The 22,112-nt window shown below is 35.5% G+C and overlaps 4 protein-coding genes across 4 annotated transcripts; 2 read left to right on the forward strand and 2 right to left on the reverse strand.

Moving 5' to 3' along the window:
- The first annotated feature begins 406 nt into the window (after positions 1 to 406).
- LOC122027607 (ras-related protein Rab5A-like) lies at positions 407 to 3,530 on the forward strand. Its single transcript, XM_042586603.1, has 5 exons — positions 407 to 530; positions 952 to 1,029; positions 1,151 to 1,318; positions 2,953 to 3,001; positions 3,359 to 3,530. Exons 1-5 carry the CDS (start codon positions 489 to 491, stop codon positions 3,484 to 3,486), a joined length of 465 nt encoding a protein of 154 aa, XP_042442537.1. The 5' UTR covers positions 407 to 488; the 3' UTR covers positions 3,487 to 3,530.
- Positions 3,531 to 5,446: 1,916 nt separating this feature from the next.
- On the reverse strand, positions 5,447 to 10,812 carry LOC122000768. Its single transcript, XM_042555224.1, has 5 exons — positions 10,660 to 10,812; positions 10,434 to 10,538; positions 5,922 to 5,983; positions 5,755 to 5,838; positions 5,447 to 5,657 (listed from the first exon to the last, which is right to left on the reverse strand). Exons 1-5 carry the CDS (start codon positions 10,681 to 10,683, stop codon positions 5,447 to 5,449), a joined length of 486 nt encoding a protein of 161 aa, XP_042411158.1. The 5' UTR covers positions 10,684 to 10,812.
- Positions 10,813 to 11,647: 835 nt separating this feature from the next.
- Positions 11,648 to 18,258, forward strand: LOC122027627 (ras-related protein Rab5A-like). The gene is made up of 7 exons (XM_042586622.1): positions 11,648 to 11,771; positions 12,192 to 12,269; positions 12,391 to 12,558; positions 14,220 to 14,268; positions 14,627 to 14,700; positions 17,744 to 17,837; positions 17,955 to 18,258. The coding sequence occupies exons 1-7, from the start codon at positions 11,730 to 11,732 to the stop codon at positions 18,059 to 18,061; spliced, it is 612 nt and encodes a 203-aa protein (XP_042442556.1). The 5' UTR covers positions 11,648 to 11,729; the 3' UTR covers positions 18,062 to 18,258.
- Positions 18,206 to 20,451, reverse strand: LOC122027618 (L-type lectin-domain containing receptor kinase SIT2-like). The gene has a single exon (XM_042586611.1). It carries the CDS (start codon positions 20,412 to 20,414, stop codon positions 18,390 to 18,392), a length of 2,025 nt encoding a protein of 674 aa, XP_042442545.1. The 5' UTR covers positions 20,415 to 20,451; the 3' UTR covers positions 18,206 to 18,389.
- Between the last annotated feature and the right edge of the window lie 1,661 nt (positions 20,452 to 22,112).

The raw sequence follows: 22,112 nt of genomic DNA on the forward strand, positions 1-22,112 counted from the left end.
TATTTAATTTAGAAGAAAAAATAAAAGAAAAAAATTGGGTAATGGAAAATAGATATGAGAGAGAGAGAAAATAATAAAAAATAGAAGAGAAAAGAAAATAAATAAATAAAAATAATAAAACTTTTAAGAGAATATGTGTAATACAAATAATTATTTAAATTTAATAAAGTAAATTAATTATAAATTTTAGAAATATTATCAATAAATATATAGATGACACGGTAAGTTGTATTTAGTCCCTAAACAAAATCTGAATCGGTAGTCCTTTTAGGAAGAAATGGTCCGTCAAACCAACGGTTCCGATTGTATGATCGGGAGCGGTACATGAAAAGAATGGCTGCGCCGCAGGATCACTGGAAATTGCTTTCCTTTATAGGTCCCGAGTCGTTCACACCGACTCAACCTTCATCAGCTGTCGACCCACCGCGAAGGAAGGTTCGCGCAATCTTGGTTTGGGATTACGTTTTCCAGATTCCGATCTTCGTGCGATGGCGGCTGCCGCAAGCAACCAGATCAAGAACGCGAAATTGGTAATCTGTTCAGCGCATTATCCCTACTTTTTTTTGGTGTCGTTGGTTGTATGGTATTTTCAAAATCCCTTATTTGTGAATTCATAGGTTGACTTCTGTGGCCATTTTTCTCTCGGTTTAGAAATTTATGAAATTTTACTGTATGATTTCCTCGAATCAATTCGCCTATTTCTTTGTTCGTGATTTTTGTTTCTTGTTATTGATCATGTCCTGCAACTTTGCACACCGATTCCACATCAATCTTTGATGAAGGTGGGATTATATTTTTTTAAAAATTACATTTATCGTTTGTCTTGTATTCACCGTTTAGTAAAACTTTTCTTCTACTTTTTCCTCTCAGATAAATTTTGCTATTTTACTTTGTTAGTATGTAATCGTGTTGTGAATTATAAATTTCTTACCTATTGGTTGTATTTATTAGGTCCTTCTTGGAGATGTGGCCACTGGAAAGTCGAGTCTCGTATTGCGGTTTGTGAAAGGCCAGTTTGTTGAATTCCAGGTTAGTGTTGCATTCTGTGACTCTTGTTCCATTGCTAGCTGTGTCATGGGATTTGTAATTTTAATAGGAACCATAGAGTTTTCACCTTGGGAGTTATGATTTGGATGCTTTGATTCTGCAGGAATCAACCATAGGTGCTGCATTCTTTTCGCAAGTAGTCGCTGTCAATGATGAATCAGTGAAATTTGAGATTTGGGATACTGCTGGACAAGAGAGGTACCATAGCTTGGCCCCTATGTACTACAGAGGAGCTGCAGCTGCTGTGGTTGTCTACGATATAACAAATGCGGTTAGTGAAATAGCATCATAACTTATTTGACCTAACTACTGGACTTTCAAATATTATAACATCTTTATTCGACCTTCTAAATGTGAACTTAGTGAAATAGGGTATTACATGATTTTTCTTTGCTTCTACAACATTATTGTTCGATCAAATTATGAAACCTTCATATATTGTGTAAACCAAGATGGTTATATTCAAACTTTAAGGTTATGATAATTTCATTGGAAACCATGTACCAAGACGTGAAACTTTAAGGTTATGTCTCCTAACTTCAGCTACCAATGGCCAATTTTTCCATTTGCAAGGACATAACAGATTTCTGAGGTCTTTATTAAACAACTTACAAGATGTGATTACTTATTATTGTTACTTTTTTTACTTGTAAATAAAATCAATTTCATAATTCCAAGATCAGTCAAAGCATTTCTTATTATCGTATCAATAGTGCTGAACTGCTAGGAAATAAATCTGGGATAAAAATGGTTTCTCACAGCCATTATTATTTCTCATGCACATAAGAGAAAATGCATTATGCTTTTAGTAACCAACTCACTTAGTAACATATATTTCGCCTTTTTTTCTTTAAGAACTTTGATCCATGAATGAAGAAAAATCATAAACGTTGAAAAAAAAAATCTAAGATTTTGAGAATTCTGCAAATTGTAAGCATTGTGCTTTGTTTTGGAACTTACTCTGAGTAGGAAAATAGGAAACTCTGGTGCCTTTTGAAAACCTACATAGCACTAACTTGTAAGCATATATTAAATTTGTTCTAAGGCATTAAGGCAACCACATATAGATGACTTTCTTTTATGGTTATTACACATCCATAGCTAACCTAGGTCCATCATTATATCACATTGGGCAAATCTTTTAACCAGTGTTTGGTATCATTTGAGATATGCTACTTGTATTTTATGACTTGCAATAATTATGATGGAAGATGTGCACTTTACTTATTTTTTTTCAAAAGACTTTAATAGGAGGGAAATCCCCTGATTCCCATTTAATTGGTTATTCATCAAGATTTTGTAGTTTACTTGCAGTAACACTAGACCAAGAGAATTTTGTCTTTTGTCTTGGTTAACTTTAAAAAAGGAATAAAAAACAAGTCTATGTGGTCAATTCAGTAGACAAATTATTGCAGTTAGATAATCACATCTTCCTTGATCTCAGAATCATCTAGTTTGGTTATCTTTGTTTTGACTAAAGAAACTTTTGGATGAGTCTTTGTACCTAATTAGAAGGCTCTTCATGGTATGTGATTATTGTAACTGCAAGCTTGAGGCCATTGCTATCTGGAGATGAGAAGATCAATTGTTCACAAGACTATTGAAGCTTTATTCATTTATTAACTATTTAGTTAATATAAGTAGCTTCCCTCCTAATTATATTACTTATCAAGTATCATGAAAATACTAAGAGATTTGTATAGTAAATTTATGATATTTTAAAGCAATGCTGTATGGTCAAAATCTAACATAATGGTTCTGAAGTTGTTCCTCCCATAAGAAACTTTAACATAGATATTAACTTATTATTTCTAAAGTTCAAACTAATGCAAAAGCATGCATTGGTTGTATTCTCAAAAGAAGACTCAAAATTCTGTGTTAAACATCATCTCATCCATTTTGCAGGCTACCTTTGCTCGAGCGAAGAAGTGGGTTCAAGAACTTCAGGCCCAAGGTAGCATTTAATTTGTTCAGTTTTGATAGTTGATGTGGTTAGAGTTCATTTTTTTCATGATTGAACGGTCAATGTGACTCAATTTCTCATTATTCATTAACTTCAGCTGATGTAGTATCCTTTAATATCACTTCTGGGTGGGTCTGTCTGCTTTATAAGAGGGATTTCATTCTGGATATTCTTGCTTCTTGTGATCTAGAAACTAAGATGACATTATAAGAGGAGAGCTTGTGATAAAATAAATCCACTATTTTTGTGGTGTTATTATCATTGTGATGTTTACAAAAATCAAAAGTATATACCATTGTTAATTAGTGTATCTCTATTCTTATGTGGAGAAACTTTATCCTGTTTCAGGTAGCCCAAATACCATTGTTGCTCTTGCTGGTAACAAAGCTGATCTGTTGGAAGCTAGACAGGTTTCAGCTGAGGTAAGAAACTCTTGGCGATGCCTTATCCATTATAGTAGATATTATAATTTTTAAGATGTATTCAGCTTATTATTCTTAATTTCATTGAGATTCACCTGATACACATTATAAAAAAAAAGACGATGACTAATTTTGTACTTACCTGAAAGTACTCATATAAGTATGACATGAAGACAAAGAGTCTATTAGCTGGTAGTACAACCAGGTTATATTTTTTCTCTGTTTAAATGCGAGAGAATACCAAATGGTTCATAGAACAATTTCCTGATACCAATGGAAGAAGAAATAGAATGCACTTTTAGTACCATAACTACCAATATAGTTCAATCTCCAGAAAATTGATAAGAGCTTCTCACTAATGAAGGAACGAATGCAGCTCTTTCATAAAGCTTTAGTAGACACTCTTCTGGAACAACAACAGAAAATTGCAGACCCAGATCCATTCTCTTTTTGGTTCAGAAATCACCAATGTTTCTATTTCAGCACTGTTCATTCAAATAACTATAGAAAATCATGCATAAGACTAATATTTCCTGTCCAATTATCCCACTGGAATTTTGTTCCGTTTCCATCATTGATCTTTCTTTTAAAGGAATCTCACTTTGAGGTCTTTCCCAATGAAGACCAAGTTGGTACAATCTCAGTCCAGTCACTTGTAAAGAAATGAGTTCATTAATGATAGCTTACTAGGTTGGTTTTTAGTTTCAGATACAACTTTCCACAATGGAGAACTAAGGTATTCAAAAGCACTCCTAGGCAGTAGGAGGTCGGCCCCTAGGCGACTCATGTTAAAATATTATTAAAATAAGGATTTACTATTTATCACATGAATTTGAAGTTTTAAGCTAAGAAGGTAGTAATATAGTTAAATACCTTTCAAGATATTTAATGAACACTAGTGATCAAGATATTTAATGATACAACTATTGTGTACACGCGTCGCGTGTGTAATATAATACATTAAAATCACATGGACTCTTTATAATGAAATTATATTAATTAAAACATTTTAACATTAAAATACTAAAGTAGAGTCATTAGGGTAAAGCACCTGACTTTTGAAAATCTGAATTATTTGGGTCTTTGAAAATCCAAATTGTTTGGATTTTCGAGTGTCACCCTATAACGAGCTTCCCTATGAAAAAAAGAATTTAATTTAATATTATATTTATCTTAGTAAAAAAACTAAGAAAAATATATTTTTTAACATTGTCGGCATAAAATATTTATAGAAGCTTTTGATCATAGTGTTGTCAATTCTAAGATGTGGGACTAAAGAGAACTATATTTTTTTATATAAAACAACCAGAGAAAATTAATAATAATACGCCGCAGCTGAGTCTCGAACTCTAGATAACTGATTGTTTCGCTTGTGGAATTACTAATAAATCTTGGAATTATTTTTAATGTGAATAGAAAAAAGAATATTAACGTAAATTCATTTTAGGCTTCACCAAAGTTAGTTAGTAAAGGGGGGAGATTTTTAATAACATAGTAAGATACTGATTGAATACCAATATAATCAAATACTTTTCAAGATATTTGACCAAAACACATTGAATATTCAAAGACGGTTCATCTCACCATTGATATTTGCTGATCATCTCAGTATTTTCCAGATCAAATACTGATTATCTCAGTATTTAATTATATTGGGCGTCACCATTTCAGTTATCATTCTTATTCCTAACATCAACAAAACCTAGAGAAAAAATAGCCAAGAGTAAGGAGAAAAATATTAGCTAGAGAAGAGGGGTTATTAAAGGGGAGCTTTGGCGCAATAGTAAAGTTGTTGTCATGTGACCTAGAGGTCATGGGTTGAAAACAATCTCTTGTAAAACAAGATAAGGTTGTGTACTATCCTTTCCCCGGGACCCCGCATTCACAAGTGTATCAGGCTACCCTTTTTAGAAAAGAGGTGTTATTGTTGCTACTGTTGTCATAAGGAGCATCGGGTGTGAAGAGGTGTCAGGCATGATTTTTGCTGTTATTGTGGGGAATAAGAAGCTGAAAGTTAAACCGCAGGATGGGAGCAGCGGAGTAGTGCGTAGGTACACCAAAGGGTCAGGAGCAGTTGAGGAACTCGATATGTTTCACTACCTTCAACAAGAAAGAACTGGATATTTTGTCTAAAAGTCCAAATAAGAACAAAAACTGACTCATAGAAATAACATAGACTATGATTATGGATACAAAAACAGCAGCCATCATATTTTGGCAAACCACTGCAAAAAGAAAAACAATACATCACAAGAGTCTTAATGGTACTTCATCCAAGAAAAAAATGGAAAACTCAGATCATTGTGCATATAGAAGCCTTACTGGAAGTTTATTGGTGAATTTGTGATAACGCTGTTTGAATCAAACATGATGGTTCCTTTAATACCTGGTTCATTTCTCCGAATTCTGTGCCAGGATAAAAATAAAATTCTATGATCGAGGTAATCAGTTGGAATTCATAAATACTCAATTACAAGAAGATATTATACTTGTACTCCATTTTTCCTGTAGTTGGATCTAGAATCACCCAACGCTCATTCCATTTCCTTAGCTGATCAACAATAGGTGAGCAAAGATCATTCACAATTTCTATAACGTAAATAACTATTATAACTGGATAACAACTTGGAAAACAAGGTAAGGACTCGCTTTATTTGTACATTTAGCAAACGACCAACACTAGTATTTGATCTAAAGAGAGCATCAGCCTAACAACTGATAGTCATACTAAGCTTCTTTCTGCTTTCAATATGTCAGCAAAGAGAAACTGTCAACTGACCTTCACATTCTAACTACCAAATTTTCTTGACCATATGTCATTTGTATACTCATGCAACATCAAATTGCCAGACCGATTTGCTGTGGATATAAATTGGTAAATTAGACTAACTCAAGAAATTGTCCAAATACTTGGTTAGCTAGGTTTATATAACATAGAGGTGATTCATCAGTTATGTAGGAGACTAACAAAATCCACAAATCAAGATATTGCCAAGGCGCTTTATAGACTAACATAAGGTGGCGCTTTTGTAGATTGTAGTATTAAGACATAATAGACAACTGCCAAACAAAATTCGCTTCCTTTTTCCATGTAAACTTACTTTTAAGCAACATCAAAAGTGAAAATATCAAATGCTCACATCAGCTAGTAACCTACATAAAGAGAAGTTATAAAAAAATATTACGTAAATACTCTAAAACATCTTGATTTATCGGCAAATGTTGAATGAATGGATCCATCAAATTATTGTGCTAATACTATAATGTTCTCCGAAGGAACGTGTTGCATGCCTAGCAAGGACCACTACATCTTTATGAGAATTCGGGTATAATGTGAAATATGCAAGAGTTCGCGTTGCAGCGCTTAGCAAGGACTGTTGCATCTCCATGGGAACTTGGGTGTAGTGTTAAATATATAAGAGTTCTCATACCATAGGTTGGATAAGAACAAATATTATAAAAAAAAACTAACTGTCTAAGATTTGGAATATGAAATCTAGGAACGCTCACTAGTAAAACAATGGAGGTAGTAGATATGATAATTAAGAGAAGAATTAATATTTTGTATGTACAAGAGATAACATGGGTAGGAGAGAACGCAAAGATGATAAAGAATTCGGATTTTAAGTTATGGTACACAGGAAGGAGTAAAACAAAAAATGGAGTAGATATTGTTGTCGATAGTTCGCTAAAGGATGAAGTAGTAGTTAGAAAGCGGATAGAATTACAACTCTCAAGATAGTGGCGGCGAAAGAAACCATTAACGTAATTAGCATATATGCACCTCAAGTAAGATTAGATGAACACACCAAATTTAGATTTTAGAGCGACCTAAATGAGGTATTACAAAACATTCCGCTAACTAAAATGATTTTAATAAGAGAATGAGCATATAGGCGTGAAGAATGAGCTTTATGATAGGGTGTATGGGGATTATGAGTTTGGAACAAGAATGAATAAGGAAAACTATATTGGATTTTGTGATAACATAACCTTATACTAGCTAATCGTTGAACACTTGGTTACGTTCAAAAGTGAAAATAATAAATCGCAAATTGCTTTTCTTATGATTAGGAAAAATGATAGAAAGATTTATAAAGATAGCAAGATCATCCTCGAGAAAATTTAACTACACAACATAAGTTAGTAGTGTTGGATATATGCCTTAAGTATATTATCAATAGAAGGGAAATATACACGATTCTTAAAATTAAGTGATGGAAGTTAAAAAATGAAAGCACAATATATTTAAGGAGAGGGTAGAAGTACATGTATTAGGAGAAATATACGGTAATTTGCATATGACATGGGATAAGATGATATCAAAGTTGAAAATAGTAGTTAAGAGTGTACTTGGTGAGTCAAGAGATGTGCACATGAATAAAGAATCTTGGTTATTGAATGAGAAAGTATGAGAAAGTGAAGGAAGAATTATATATTTGTACAAACGAGGAAAACTTAAAAAAATATCCAAGTAACTAAGAAAGAGGCTAAGCAGTGAATGAAGCTAAAAATGAAACTTTTGAACACTTATATCGAAAATTGAATACAAAATAAAGGGAAAAAGACATTTATAGAATAACTAAAGTAAGAGAGAGAAAGACAAAAAAATCGTATCCAAATAAGATGTATTAAGGATGAATGCAATAGGGTACTAATAAATAACGAGGAAATAAAAGAGCGATGAATGAGGTATTTTCAGCAACTTTTTAATGAAGATTTAGATGACCAACTTGACTTAGGTAATTTAGGTAGGTCATATGAATATAAAAATTAAAATTTTTATTGTAGAATTCAAACTTTAGAAGTAGAACAAATTTAAATGAGATGCAAAATGGAAAGATAATTGGACCAAATATTTCGATAAAGGCATGGAAGTGCCTTAGGAAACAAGGAATTGAATGACTTACAAAGTTATTCAACCTGATATTGAAAACTAAAAAACATGACTAAGGGTATGTACTCTAGTTTCCTTATATAAGAATAAAGGAGACATAGAAATTGTACAAACTATAAGGGTATTAAACTATGAGTTATATCATGAAACTTTGGGAAAAAGTAATAGAAAAAAGACAAAAGAAGGAGATCACAGTTACTGACTATGTTGCATGAATACGGGACCGAGTATCATATTGAATATGATACAGATACGACAAATTTTGAATATATATATATATATATATATAATATTGAAAGATCATGAAAGATGGTCAAAACCGAGACTTTACATAGTGTTCATCAAAAAAATTGAAAGCCAAAAAGAAGAAAAAAGGAGACTGAAAGATTAGGGCTTATATTCAAATTTATAAATCAAATCTTTTTAACAAAATGATTAGGGTTTAAGAACTTTAGAGGAGTGAAGCAGAATTAGAAACAATAGTTTAGGGTTGACATGGTGAGCGGCGGCGTGGGGCGGCGAAAGAAAGGGAGGCAGCAATGTTAAAGAGGTAATGAGAGGCGAGTAGGATGAGAGGTGAGCATAAAAAGATTAGGGTTTAGGGTTTAAAAGCCCACAACTAATTCATTTTATTAATACTTTCCAATTAGTCCTAAATTTTTTTAATTTTTTTCAATTAAACCCTAAAATTTTTAAATATTTGCAATTTTGCCCAAACATATCCTAGCCATATCGTTGTCGTGTCCAAAACGTATATGCCTGGTCAAACCTCAAAAAAGTTCACGACGCATTTTTGGCCATATCCGATACGCGTATTTGTGTATCGTATCTGTATTCGTGTCGTATCCATGTACGATACTTAAAAATAAAATCGGTAAGTATTCGTGCTACATAGGTTACCAAAAATTAATTTGGATTTATGTCTGAAAGGTCGTCAATAGAAGCTATATATCTTCTCAGACAACTAATTGAAAAATATCAGAAACAAAAGTAAGACTTACATATGGTATTCATCAACTTAGAAAAAACTTATAATAGAATCTCAAGGGAAATTATATATAGATAATTCTAAACAAGAGAGGTATTAGCATAGAGTATATTGAACTAATTAAGGATATGTATGAGGATATAGTGACAATAGTGAAACATCAGATTAATTGAAGCTTTTCCTATAAAGATAGGATTACATCAAAGATCAGCTTTAAGCCCCTATCTTTTTACACTAATCATGGATGAACTCAGTATGCATGTTGTTTGCAGATGACATTGTTTTGGTAGATGAGACACTGAAGGAGTAAATGTTAAACTTGAATTTTGGTAACAAATACTAGAAGTGAAAGGTTCTGGGCATAGTAGAGTAAAGACAAAATATATGAAATTTAAGTTTAACAATATCATAATAGAGTAAAGACAAAATATATGAAATTTAAGTTTAACAATATCAGATGTAATGAGACAATTATTAAGATAGGAGATGACGAGTTATATGTAATTGATATTTTAAAAATTTATGGTCATTTTTGTAACAAGATGAAGGGATTAAGAGAGATGTCTTATATAGAATATAAACAAGATAGTTGAAATGAAAGAGAGTTTCTGGTATTCTTTGTACTCGTAAAGTACCTTTAAAACTATAAAACGACGGTTATACCCACTATATTATATAGAACTGAATGTTGAGCTCTGACTCAAACACATGAATAAAAAATGAAAATTGCAGAGATAAGGATTTTAAGTTGAATGTACGGACATACAAGAATGAAAAGGATCCATATTACCAACCTCACCTAGTGGGATGAGCTTTAGTTGTTATTGTTGGAAGGATGTTAAAATCCACTAAATGGCGCCAAAATTGTAACTTTCCTTGCAAATAAACTTGAATAATGATAATTCAGCAAAGTTTTATGGACAAGTCATTAAATGACTTGAGATCACTCGGAATCTTGTTTTCCGCGTACATACAGCATTTGAAGTTTCATATACCACTTCAAACAAGAAAAAAGAGAGGCATATATAGGGAAAAAAAAAGTTTACTGTACCGATCTCATAACTAGGAAATGTTAGACCCTAATTTCTGTGAAGAAGGATAGGTCAGAGGGCGTACCGTCTCTGATCGTTTCAAAAGAGGACCCTGAAGCAAATATTTCCCCGACCCTGACGTCAGCTGTCGCTTGATCTTCTCCAAGCTGCTCTCTGCATTTCCTGCCTCCTAAAAGTACCGAAAACAAGAGCAAGCGTGCTCATTTTGGATCAGATTTGGATTAGGAGAAAATAGAGGCAAAACCCGCAATTGTTGAGGGCAAACCCTATAATTCAAGCTGAGGACTCACCGCAGATCTCCCATTAGAAGCCATTTCAGAGAACGGAGACGATCAGAAGCGAGAAATTGGGATCTGGGTGAAAATTCTGAGGAAACGGATCAAAAGAGGTTTTCGATGGGTCTACCAGAGGGATTACGCAATTACAGGCTCATATATTCCTAGTTTACCTCCTTAAGTTTAGAAAATTGCCCCAAATCTTGGTAAATGAAAATTCACCTAGTTTTCAAAATTATAGCGGCGACAAATCTAATTTATCTAACTATACGAGGTAAAGTGACAATACGTGAAAATTATGATATTTAAATTGAAAATTTTCCTTATTTCTAGAAATTCGAACAAGAACCTCACCTATTTGAGTATTTACTGAATAAGATTGTCTCGATAATTTTGAACAAGTAGGAGACGTAATTAACAAAGTTGGGTACTTTGCTTAAAAAAAAAAAGAAATTGGAAGAAAATGGTCTACGGTTTGAGACGTTTACCTCCACATCCCTAGACTGTGCCAATATTCCGATCAACTTTCTTAAATATATAATTTATTTTAATTTTTATATTTTAATAAAATAAAAATTATATTTTAAATATTAAAATATTATTTAATTTAGAAGAAAAAAATAAAAGAAATGAATTGGGTAATGGAAAATAGATATTAGAGAGAATAATAAAAAATAGAAGGGAAAAGAAAATAAAAAATAAATAAAAATAATAAAACTTTTAGGAGAATACGTGCAATAAAAATAATTATTTAAATTTAATAAAATAAATTAATTATAAATTTTAGAAATATTATCAATAAATATATTGATGACACGGTAAGTTGTATTTAGTCCCTAAACAAAATCTGAATCGGTAGTCCTTTTAGGAAGAAATGGTCCGTCAAACCAACGGTTCCGATTGTATGATCGGGAGCGGTACATGAAAAGAATGGCTGCGCCGCAGGATCACTGGAAATTGCTTTCCTTTATAGGTCCCGAGTCGTTCACACCGACTCAACCTTCATCAGCTGTCGACCCACCGCGAAGGAAGGTTCGCGCAATCTTGGTTTGGGATTACGTTTTCCAGATTCCGATCTTCGTGCGATGGCGGCTGCCGCAAGCAACCAGATCAAGAACGCGAAATTGGTAATCTGTTCAGCGCATTATCCCTACTTTTTTTTGGTGTCGTTGGTTGTATGGTATTTTCAAAATCCCTTATTTGTGAATTCATAGGTTGACTTCTGTGGCCATTTTTCTTTCGGTTTAGAAATTTATGAAATTTTACTGTATGATTTCCTCGAATCAATTCGCCTATTTCTTTGTTCGTGATTTTTGTTTCTGTTATTGATCATGTCCTGCAACTTTGCACACCGATTCCACATCAATCTTTGATGAAGGTGGGATTATATTTTTTAAAAAATTACATTTATCGTTTGTCTTGTATTCACCGTTTAGTAAAACTTTTCTTCTACTTTTTCCTCTCAGATAAATTTTGCTATTTTACTTTGTTAGTATGTAATCATGTTGTGTATTATAAATTTCTTACCTATTGGTTGTATTTATTAGGTCCTTCTTGGAGATGTGGCCACTGGAAAGTCGAGTCTCGTATTGCGGTTTGTGAAAGGCCAGTTTGTTGAATTCCAGGTTAGTGTTGCATTCTGTGACTCTTGTTCCATTGCTAGCTGTGTCATGGGATTTGTAATTTTAATAGGAACCATAGAGTTTTCACCTTGGGAGTTATGATTTGGATGCTTTGATTCTGCAGGAATCAACCATAGGTGCTGCATTCTTTTCGCAAGTAGTCGCTGTCAATGATGAATCAGTGAAATTTGAGATTTGGGATACTGCTGGACAAGAGAGGTACCATAGCTTGGCCCCTATGTACTACAGAGGAGCTGCAGCTGCTGTGGTTGTCTACGATATAACAAATGCGGTTAGTGAAATAGCATCATAACTTATTTGACCTAACTACTGGACTTTCAAATATTATAACATCTTTATTCGACCTTCTAAATGTGAACTTAGTGAAATAGGGTATTACATGATTTTTCTTTGCTTCTACAACATTATTGTTTGATCAAATTATGAAAACTTCATATATTGTGTAAACCAAGATGGTTATATTCAAAAGCCATTTGGAAAATAGTGTGGATGATAATTTCATTGGAAACCATGTACCAAGACGTGAAACTTTAAGGTTATGTCTCCTAACTTCAGCTACCAATGGCCAATTTTTCCATTTGCAAGGACATAACAGATTTCTGAGGTCTTTATTAAACAACTTACAAGATGTGATTACTTATTATTGTTACTTTTTTTACTTGTAAATAAAATCAATTTCATAATTCCAAGATCAGTCAAAGCATTTCTTATTATGGTATCAATAGTGCTGAACTGCTACGAAATAAATCTGGGATAAAAATGGTTTCTCACAGCCATTATTATTTCTCATGCACATAAGAGAAAATGCATTATGCTTCTAGTAACCAACTCACTTAGTAACATATATTTCGCCTTTTTTTCTTTAAGAACTTTGATTCATGAATGAAGAAAAATCATAAACGTTGAAAAAAAAAATCTAAGATTTTGAGAATTCTGCAAATTGTAAGCATTGTGCTTTGTTTTGGAACTTACTCTGAGTAGGAAAATAGGAAACTCTGGTGCCTTTTGAAAACCTACATAGCACTAACTTGTAAGCATATATTAAATTTGTTCTAAGGCATTAAGGCAACCACATATAGATGACTTTCTTTTATGGTTATTACACATCCATAGCTAACCTAGGTCCATCATTATATCACATTGGGCAAATCTTTTAACCAGTGTTTGGTATCATTTGAGATATGCTACTTGTATTTTATGACTTGCAATAATTATGATGGAAGATGTGCACTTTACTTATTTTTTTTCAAAAGACTTTAATAGGAGGGAAATCCCCTGATTCCCATTTAATTGGTTATTCATCAAGATTTTGTAGTTTACTTGCAGTAACACTAGACCAAGAGAATTTTGTCTTTTGTCTTGGTTAACTTTAAAAAAGGAATAAAAAACAAGTCTATGTGGTCAATTCAGTAGACAAATTATTGCAGTTAGATAATCACATCTTCCTTGATCTCAGAATCATCTAGTTTGGTTATATTTGTTTTGACTAAAGAAACTTTTGGATGAGTCTTTGTACCTAATTAGAAGGCTCTTCATGGTATGTGATTATTGTAACTGCAAGCTTGAGGCCATTGCTATCTGGAGATGAGAAGATCAATTGTTCACAAGACTATTGAAGCTTTATTCATTTATTATCTATTTAGTTAATATAAGTAGCTTCCCTCCTAATTATATTACTTATCAAGTATCATGAAAATACTAAGAGATTTGTATAGTAAATTTATGATATTTTAAAGCAATGCAGTATGGTCAAAATCTAACATAATGGTTCTGAAGTTGTTCCTCCCATAAGAAACTTTAACATAGATATTAACTTATTAGATATTAACTTATTATTTCTAAAGTTCAAACTAATGCAAAAGCATGCATTGGTTGTATTCTCAAAAGAAGACTCAAAATTCTGTGTTAAACATCATCTCATCCATTTTGCAGGCTACCTTTACTCGAGCGAAGAAGTGGGTTCAAGAACTTCAGGCCCAAGGTAGCATTTAATTTGTTCAGTTTTGATAGTTGATGTGGTTAGAGTTCATTTTTTTCCATGATTGAATGGTCAATGTGACTCAATTTCTCATTATTCATTAACTTCAGCTGATGTAGTATCCTTTAATATCACTTCTGGGTGGGTCTGTCTGCTTTATAAGAGGGATTTCATTCTGGATATTCTTGCTTCTTGTGATCTAGAAACTAAGATGACATTATAAGAGGAGAGCTTGTGATAAAATAAATCCACTATTTTTGTGGTGTTATTATCATTGTGATGTTTACAAAAATCAAAAGTATATACCATTGTTAATTAGTGTATCTCTATTCTTATGTGGAGAAACTTTATCCTGTTTCAGGTAGCCCAAATACCATTGTTGCTCTTGCTGGTAACAAAGCTGATCTGTTGGAAGCTAGACAGGTTTCAGCTGAGGTAAGAAACTCTTGGCGATGCCTTATCCATTATAGTAGATATTATAATTTTTAAGATGTATTCAGCTTATTATTCTTAATTTCATTGAGATTCACCTGATACACATTAAAAAAAAAAAAGAGGATGACTAATATTGTACTTACCTGAAAGTACTCATATAAGTATGACATGAAGACAAAGAGTCTATTAGCTGGTAGTACAACCAGGTTATATTTTTTTCTCTGTTTAAATGCGAGAGAATACCAAATGGTTCATAGAACAATTTCCTGATACCAATGGAAGAAGAAATAGAATGCACTTTTAGTACCATAACTACCAATATAGTTCAATCTCCAGAAAATTGATAAGAGCTTCTCACTAATGAAGGAACGAATGCAGCTCTTTCATAAAGCTTTAGTAGACACTCTTCTGGAACAACAACAGAAAATTGCAGACCCAGATCCATTCTCTTTTTGGTTCAGAAATCACCAATGTTTCTATTTCAGCACTGTTCATTCAAATAACTATAGAAAATCATGCATAAGACTAATATTTCCTGTCCAATTATCCCACTGGAATTTTGTTCCGTTTCCATCATTGATCTTTCTTTTAAAGGAATCTCACTTTGAGGTCTTTCCCAATGAAGACCAAGTTGGTACAATCTCAGTCCAGTCACTTGTAAAGAAATGAGTTCATTAATGATAGCTTACTAGGTTGGTTTTTAGTTTCAGATACAACTTTCCACAATGGAGAACTAAGGTATTCAAAAGCACTCCTAGGCAGTAGGAGGTCGGCCCCTAGGCGACTCATGTTAAAATATTATTAAAATAAGGATTTACTATTTATCACATGAATTTGAAGTTTTAAGCTAAGAAGGTAGTAATATAGTTAAATACCTTTCAAGATATTTAATGAACACTAGTGATCAAGATATTTAATGAACACTAGTGATCGTGCACACGCGTCGCGTGTGTAATATAATACATTGAAATCACATTGACCCTTTATAATGAAATTATATTAATTAAAGCATTTTAGTATTAAAATACTAAAGTAGAGTCATTAGGGTAAAGTACTTGACTTTTGAAAATCTGAATTATTTGGGTCTTTGAAAATCCGAATTGTTTGGATTTTCGAGTGTCACCCTTACGGCTTCCCTATGAAAAAAATTAATTTAATTTAATATTATACTTATCTTAGTAAAAAAAATTAAGAAAAGTATATTTTTTAACATTGTCGGCCTAAAATATTTATAGAAGTTTCTTTGATCATAGTGTTGTCAATTCTAAGATGTGGGACTAAAGAGAACTATATTTTTTTATATAAAACAACCAGAAAAAATTAATGATGAGAAAAATTCATAATAATATGCCGCAGTCGAGTCTCGAACTCTAAATCACTGATTGTTTCGCTTGTGAAATTACTAATAATTCTTGGAATTATTTTTAGTGTGAATAGAAAAAAAGATATTAACGTAGATTCATTTTAGGCTTCACCAAAATTAGTTAGTAAGGGGGGGGGGGGAGAATTTTAATAAAATAGTAAGATACTGATTGAATACCAATATAATCAAATACTTTTCAAGATATTTGACCAAAACACATTGAATATTCAAAGACGGTTCATCTCACCATTGATATTTGCTGATCATCTCAGTATTTTCCAGATCAAATACTGATTATCTCAGTATTTAATTATATTGGGCGTCACCATTTCAGTTATCATTCTTATTCCTAACATCAACAAAACCTAGAGAAAAAATAGCCAAGAGTAAGGAGAAAAATATTAGCTAGAGAAGAGGGGTTATTAAAGGGGAGCTTTGGCGCAATAGTAAAGTTGTTGTCATGTGACCTAGAGGTCATGGGTTGAAAACAATCTCTTGTAAAACAAGATAAGGTTGTGTACTATCCTTTCCCCGGGACCCCGCATTCACAAGTGTATCAGGCTACCCTTTTTAGAAAAGAGGTGTTATTGTTGCTACTGTTGTCATAAGGAGCATCGGGTGTGAAGAGGTGTCAGGCATGATTTTTGCTGTTATTGTGGGGAATAAGAAGCTGAAAGTTAAACCGCAGGATGGGAGCAGCGGAGTAGTGCGTAGGTACACCAAAGGGTCAGGAGCAGTAGAGGAATTATGTTGTAGTGACTCGAGAGAAATTGAGGATTCGGGATTCAGGCACCTAGGATGATTCCTTTGGTCCTCCATTTTAAAAGACCTGCTTAGTAGGGGGCCTAGCCCCTAGGCAAAGCTGACCTGTTCAAATCTGCCTACTGCATAATCTGCTTTTCAAAACGTTACCGAGAACAAAGAAGAGATGAGATTATAATAGAATTCCAAATTCAAAATACCCAAACCACTTTCCTGCAACGGTCTAGTAACAAGGCTCCAGTTAGCTAAGTTTCAGCAGAGGATTTTTCAGCACCATGTTGCCATAGAAAAGTGCCTTAAATCTTGTCCATCTCAAAGATCACTCATTTTAGGAACAAGGCCACACCTGTTTGGTAGCTGATGAGTGATTGAGCACGCTGTCCATCAAAATTCTCTGGCCTCCAATGGAAAGCATGTTTATTCGCTAAAACTCAAAGCAACCTTGTTGATTGCTGTTTACCAGAATTCCCTCCAATCACCTGATGCACATGTTCTGCTATCAATATGATAGAAAGAAAGGTAATTCGTCCACTATGAATGTATGTACAAGGGCTGAACTCCCTGGATTTGGTGAAAGGTAATCTGTGAACACAAACATAACAAGTTCAGTCACCGACAAGAATGCCATTTTGGACCATATAAATTCCTCATTTGGGGGGTCCTTTAACACAATTTTTAGTGTGTTTCTTTTGCACCAAGAAGTCCACATCCGTCTTAGGTGCTGATCCTTTTACTTGGGCGGAGATAAAATAATGTCTCCATTTTACTACAAAAGCTTATTCCAGAATTAGGTCTTCTAATGTAGATGCTATTTGCTGGAGTAGCTTGTTTGTTTGTGCAGTCTAGGATATATTTTTTTGGTGACTTTTCAAATCTTCATTTCCTCCTATATTGAAGATGGAGTGGCATAAATTGCAGGAAGCACAGACGTATGCACAGGAGAATGGTCTTTTCTTCATGGAAACTTCAGCCAAAACAGCAATTAATGTTAATAACATATTCTATGAGATCGGTAAGTTTTTTAGTCATGTACATGAAAGCATGGAGCCTATGTTTGTCGCATAACAGCGTGCCATTGAAATTACTTTCATCACGTATAACTAACACTTTTTGGGTGGTTGTCTTTCAGCAAAAAGACTAACACAAGTGAAGCCAGTACAGAACCCTCAAGGAATGACTCTACCTGGTAGGCTCGATAACAAACCAGTTGCCGCATCATCTTGCTGCTCCTCCTAGTAAAAATTTCACGCTGGCTCTAAAAACAAAACTGTGTTTATATGAGTCGCTTAAGGAGAATATGTTCTCAAGCATATAATTCTTGCTTTTATTGTTAGCACAAGGGCAACTGATCGCCCATTCGTTGTAATTGTGAAATAGTAGTTTTGTTGCAGAACTATTTATAAGGGCATCAGTAGTTCCTTTGCCAATTTGTACATGCTGAACCAAAGTGGGCATAGTAAATCCCTGACTGGCAACAATCTATCAAAATCTTGATGAAGTTCGACACCCTAAATCTTTGACTTGATTTCCTAAACTTCAAATCACGGTCATCGAAAACTCTCTCTTATCGACCTGAAACATACACACTGGATGCAGTCGCCACCGACTTCGCCGACACTGACGCCGTGGCCGTCGAAGGAAAAGACATTAGGTAATCATCGAAGCCGTCATTATGAAGCATCGCAAGAACACTGAAGCTCATGTACGTCGGTGATAGATCCGGCAGCGGCTCCTCACCTTCCAGATACCGCATCGTCTGCCTTATGCTCGGCCTGGCCGCCGGCAACGGGTGCGAGCACAGAAGCCCGACCTTCAGCGCCAACTCCACCTCCTCGGCCTCGTACTCCTCCACCCCCATCCTCGCGTCCCTTGTCGACGTAATCGACCCCGTTCGCCAGTTCTCCACAACCCAATCCACCAGAACCACCTGCTCCTCCGTCGAGGAGCTCACCGGCCGCCGGCCACAGACGACCTCCAGCACGAACGTACCGAACGCAAAGACGTCGGCCGCGGTCGAGGGCTTTCCGGTCCGAGCGAGCTCCGGCGCGAGGTACCCCATGGTGCCAACCACGTTGGTGGATGTCAGATCAGCGCCATGATCGTACAATCTTGCAAGCCCGAAATCTCCCAACCTCGCGTTGAATTCCTCGTCGAGCAGCACGTTGCTGGCCTTGATGTCCCTGTGGATGACGACCTGCTCCCAATCTTGGTGGAGGTAGAGAAGTCCCGCCGCCACGCCTTTGATGATCTTTAACCGCGCCGCCCAGCTCAGCACCGGCTTGCCGGAGTCATGGAGGAACTTGTCGAGGCTACCGTTGCGCATGTAGTCGTAGACGAGGAGGAGCTCACGTTTCCGGCGGCAGTACCCTAGCAACGGCACCAAATTCCGGTGGCAGAGCCGGCCGAGACTCACCACCTCTGCGATGAACTCCCTCATCCCCTGTCTCGACTCATGGGACACTCTTTTCACGGCGATCTCCGATCCAGATCTCGGAAGCACGCCTTTGTAGACCCTCCCGAAACCGCCGATCCCAAGCAACTCCTTGTCCCGGAAACCTCTCGTCGCTCTGTGCAAATCCTTGTAGGAGAACCGATGGGAGCTGTAATCCATCTCCCACTCCTCTAGTTCCTCTGCGTACTTCATCTTCCTCCTCACGATCAACAGAGCGACGGCGATGGCGACCAGAACAAAGATAGCGGAAGCTAAAGGCAGCAAGACATCGAAGAGCACGGATCGGTTACTCGATTCCGTGCGAGGGAGCGAAGGCAGCAAGGAGAAGTCCAGAGCTTGAGCCGTGCCGTTGACGCTGAAGCTCCAACCCAGAATGTAATGAGACGTCAAGAAAGGCCCGGTGGAAGAGGCGAAGCCCACGAACATGGAATCCATCAGAACTCCGCCGAGATCAATTTTGGTAGACAAAAGAGGCTTCTTTGGTTTGTCCATCCGCGCCGGAGCTAAGGTGACATCAACTCGCCTCTCCTTGCCGTCGTAGTCAACCCAAACTTGCATCACTCGGCCGCTCCGGAGGGTTAAGTTGTTGAAAGGTCGGCCGTCGTCGGGATAGTACCCGGCAGGGTTGGAGATGTTGGACCTCAGGCCGTTGACGTCGACTCCGACATGGTTTTCGTTGACGTCCCGGAACTCCGGGTTGAGGATGGTGTCGAGCTCGACGCCGAAGATATGGTTGGAGGACTCGCCGTTGCTGCTGAGGTTGAAGAGGCCCAGGTATTGGCTTCCGATGGCGCTGGAGAAGTCCTCGGTGGGGGAGATGATGAAGACGATGCCATGGCCGCTGAGGTTGGGGTCGACGGAGACGATGCCGAAGACAAAGGTGGTGGAGAAGGAGAAGACGGAGCCATCAGAGGGATTCCTGAAGTCGAACTTGGATGGGTGAAAGGCGTGGCCGGTGATCTCCTTGGTCGTGTTGGTGAGCATCAAGAGACCAGTCGTAGTTATGGTTGCAAGGCCTTCGAGAGTAAGGTTTGAGCCTCGGAAGCCATTGAAGAGGAAACCATCAAAGGAAGCAGCAACGATCTGCAGAAGGAAGAAGAAGAAGAGGAGAAGGAAGAAACAAGTCTTTAGGAGCATCGCTGGCCACAATGCTAGTCTTTTGGAAGTCGACTTTTTATTCAAGAGGAAACACTCAAATTTTTCTATTTTTTTAAAAAGACCCACTGCACTTTCATATTTTTCTAAAAATACATACTTTTTTTTTTTTCAAATATCCTCCTTATTTAAAATTTTTAAAAATATATAAAACATTCTTTTGCCGACCCCGTATTGTTGATCTAAGAGCTTTTTGACTAAGGGAGGTCTTGCAAATTTATTCAATTTATTAGTGAGATGAATTAGGGTCCACCTGTTTAATAGGTAAGGTATATAGGACTGTAAATGAACTAAATGTTCGTGAACAAGTTTGATATTCGACTTGGTAAAAGTTTATTTATGTTTGTTCAATATGCACAAGATTAACTAAACAAACAAGCTTGAACAGCTCGTTAAGCTAAACAAACAAGCTTGAACACATATGTGTTCAGCTCGTTTACGTTCGTGAACAACGTTCGTGAACAATGTTCATGAACAACGTTGATGAACAATGTTCATGAACCATATTCAGTAATAAAATTTTTTTTAATATACTAAATAAATAATAAAATAAAATAAATAAATTTAAATTATCAAGCTCAATAACCAATCAAACAACTGAAAGTTTTAAACAATCAAACAAGCTTGAATTGAGAGCTCGATAACATCTAAACAAACCAAGCTTGAACCAAGCTCAAGCCAAGCTCGAACCAAGCTCAAGCCAAGCTTGAATTGAGAGCTCGATAACATCTAAACGAACCAAGCTCAAGCCAAGCTTCAAACAAGCTCAAGCTCATCAAAAATAAACCAAGCCAAGCTTTAACACTCATTTCAAAAGCTTGGTTCATTTTAAACTCGGCTCGGTTACCTTATCAAACAAGCTTGAATACTCCAAAGCTCGGCTCAGCTCGGCTCGTTTACCATCCTAAAGGTATAGGCCACTCTACTAATAAATGAGTAGAGTTTCAAAAATTCTGGATTAGAGAATCACTGTCCAATTTAATTGCTCATGTAGGCCAAACAATCACAGTGCTCAGTCTAGCATAGCAGTTGCCCGACCATTCGATCTCAACTTAGCCACCTAGCCACTACTAAGGGTGTAAATATATTGATTTGAATAATATGAAAATATTGATTTTTTAAATTCGAATTTATAAATTTATGTGATCTATGAATTTGATTTAAAGTTTAAAAATATAAATAATTTTGTTTCGTGTTGGAGTTTAGTTTGATTGTTTAAATCTTGAATAAAATCAAATAGTTCAAAAGTTTGATTCAAATTATTCAAATCTTAATTTGAGGATATTGAAATTAAAATTATGTAAAAATAATTAAACTTCGATTTGAATTCGGCTCGTAAAGTGATTCATGAATAATCGAATAAAATATTATAAATATAAATTCATTCCAAAAAATTACCAAACTTATTCAAGTTCGACTCGAATTCAAAAATTTTGAATACAAATCAATTATTTTTTAAGTTGGCTTGCAAAACTCATGAACAGATTCGATTCGTTGGCATCCATAGTCACGATCACTCGACCTAGCCACCTAGTCACAATCACTAGACCTAACTACCTAGCTGTGACTGCTCGACCTAGTCACTTGGTCTTACATTCGTAGGGTCTGGCCTCACATCGGTAAGATTAACCTCGTAATATCCAAGTGGCCTTCATCAAGAAGTCATGTTTCATTGGAGCA

This window comes from Zingiber officinale, chromosome 1A (assembly GCF_018446385.1).
Source record: "Zingiber officinale cultivar Zhangliang chromosome 1A, Zo_v1.1, whole genome shotgun sequence".
NCBI classification, from domain to species: domain Eukaryota; kingdom Viridiplantae; phylum Streptophyta; class Magnoliopsida; order Zingiberales; family Zingiberaceae; genus Zingiber; species Zingiber officinale.

Excerpts from the sequence above, each read along its gene's own strand:
- LOC122027607 (XM_042586603.1), top strand. The coding sequence starts at position 489 with ATGGCGGCTGCCGCAAGCAACCAGATCAAGAACGCGAAATTG. Across the intron at positions 1,319-2,952 it reads TCTACGATATAACAAATGCG|GCTACCTTTGCTCGAGCGAA; the intron begins GTTAGTGAAATA and ends TCCATTTTGCAG. Across the intron at positions 3,002-3,358 it reads TCAAGAACTTCAGGCCCAAG|GTAGCCCAAATACCATTGTT; the intron begins GTAGCATTTAAT and ends ATCCTGTTTCAG.
- LOC122000768 (XM_042555224.1), bottom strand. The coding sequence starts at position 10,683 with ATGGCTTCTAATGGGAGATCTGCG. Across the intron at positions 10,539-10,659 it reads CTTCTAATGGGAGATCTGCG|GAGGCAGGAAATGCAGAGAG; the intron begins GTGAGTCCTCAG and ends CGGTACTTTTAG. Across the intron at positions 5,839-5,921 it reads ACAGGAAAAATGGAGTACAA|AATTCGGAGAAATGAACCAG; the intron begins GTATAATATCTT and ends ATCCTGGCACAG.
- LOC122027627 (XM_042586622.1), top strand. The coding sequence starts at position 11,730 with ATGGCGGCTGCCGCAAGCAACCAGATCAAGAACGCGAAATTG. Across the intron at positions 12,270-12,390 it reads GCCAGTTTGTTGAATTCCAG|GAATCAACCATAGGTGCTGC; the intron begins GTTAGTGTTGCA and ends TTGATTCTGCAG. Across the intron at positions 17,838-17,954 it reads TAACATATTCTATGAGATCG|CAAAAAGACTAACACAAGTG; the intron begins GTAAGTTTTTTA and ends GTTGTCTTTCAG.
- LOC122027618 (XM_042586611.1), bottom strand. The coding sequence starts at position 20,414 with ATGCTCCTAAAGACTTGTTTCTTCCTTCTCCTCTTCTTCTTCTTCCTT.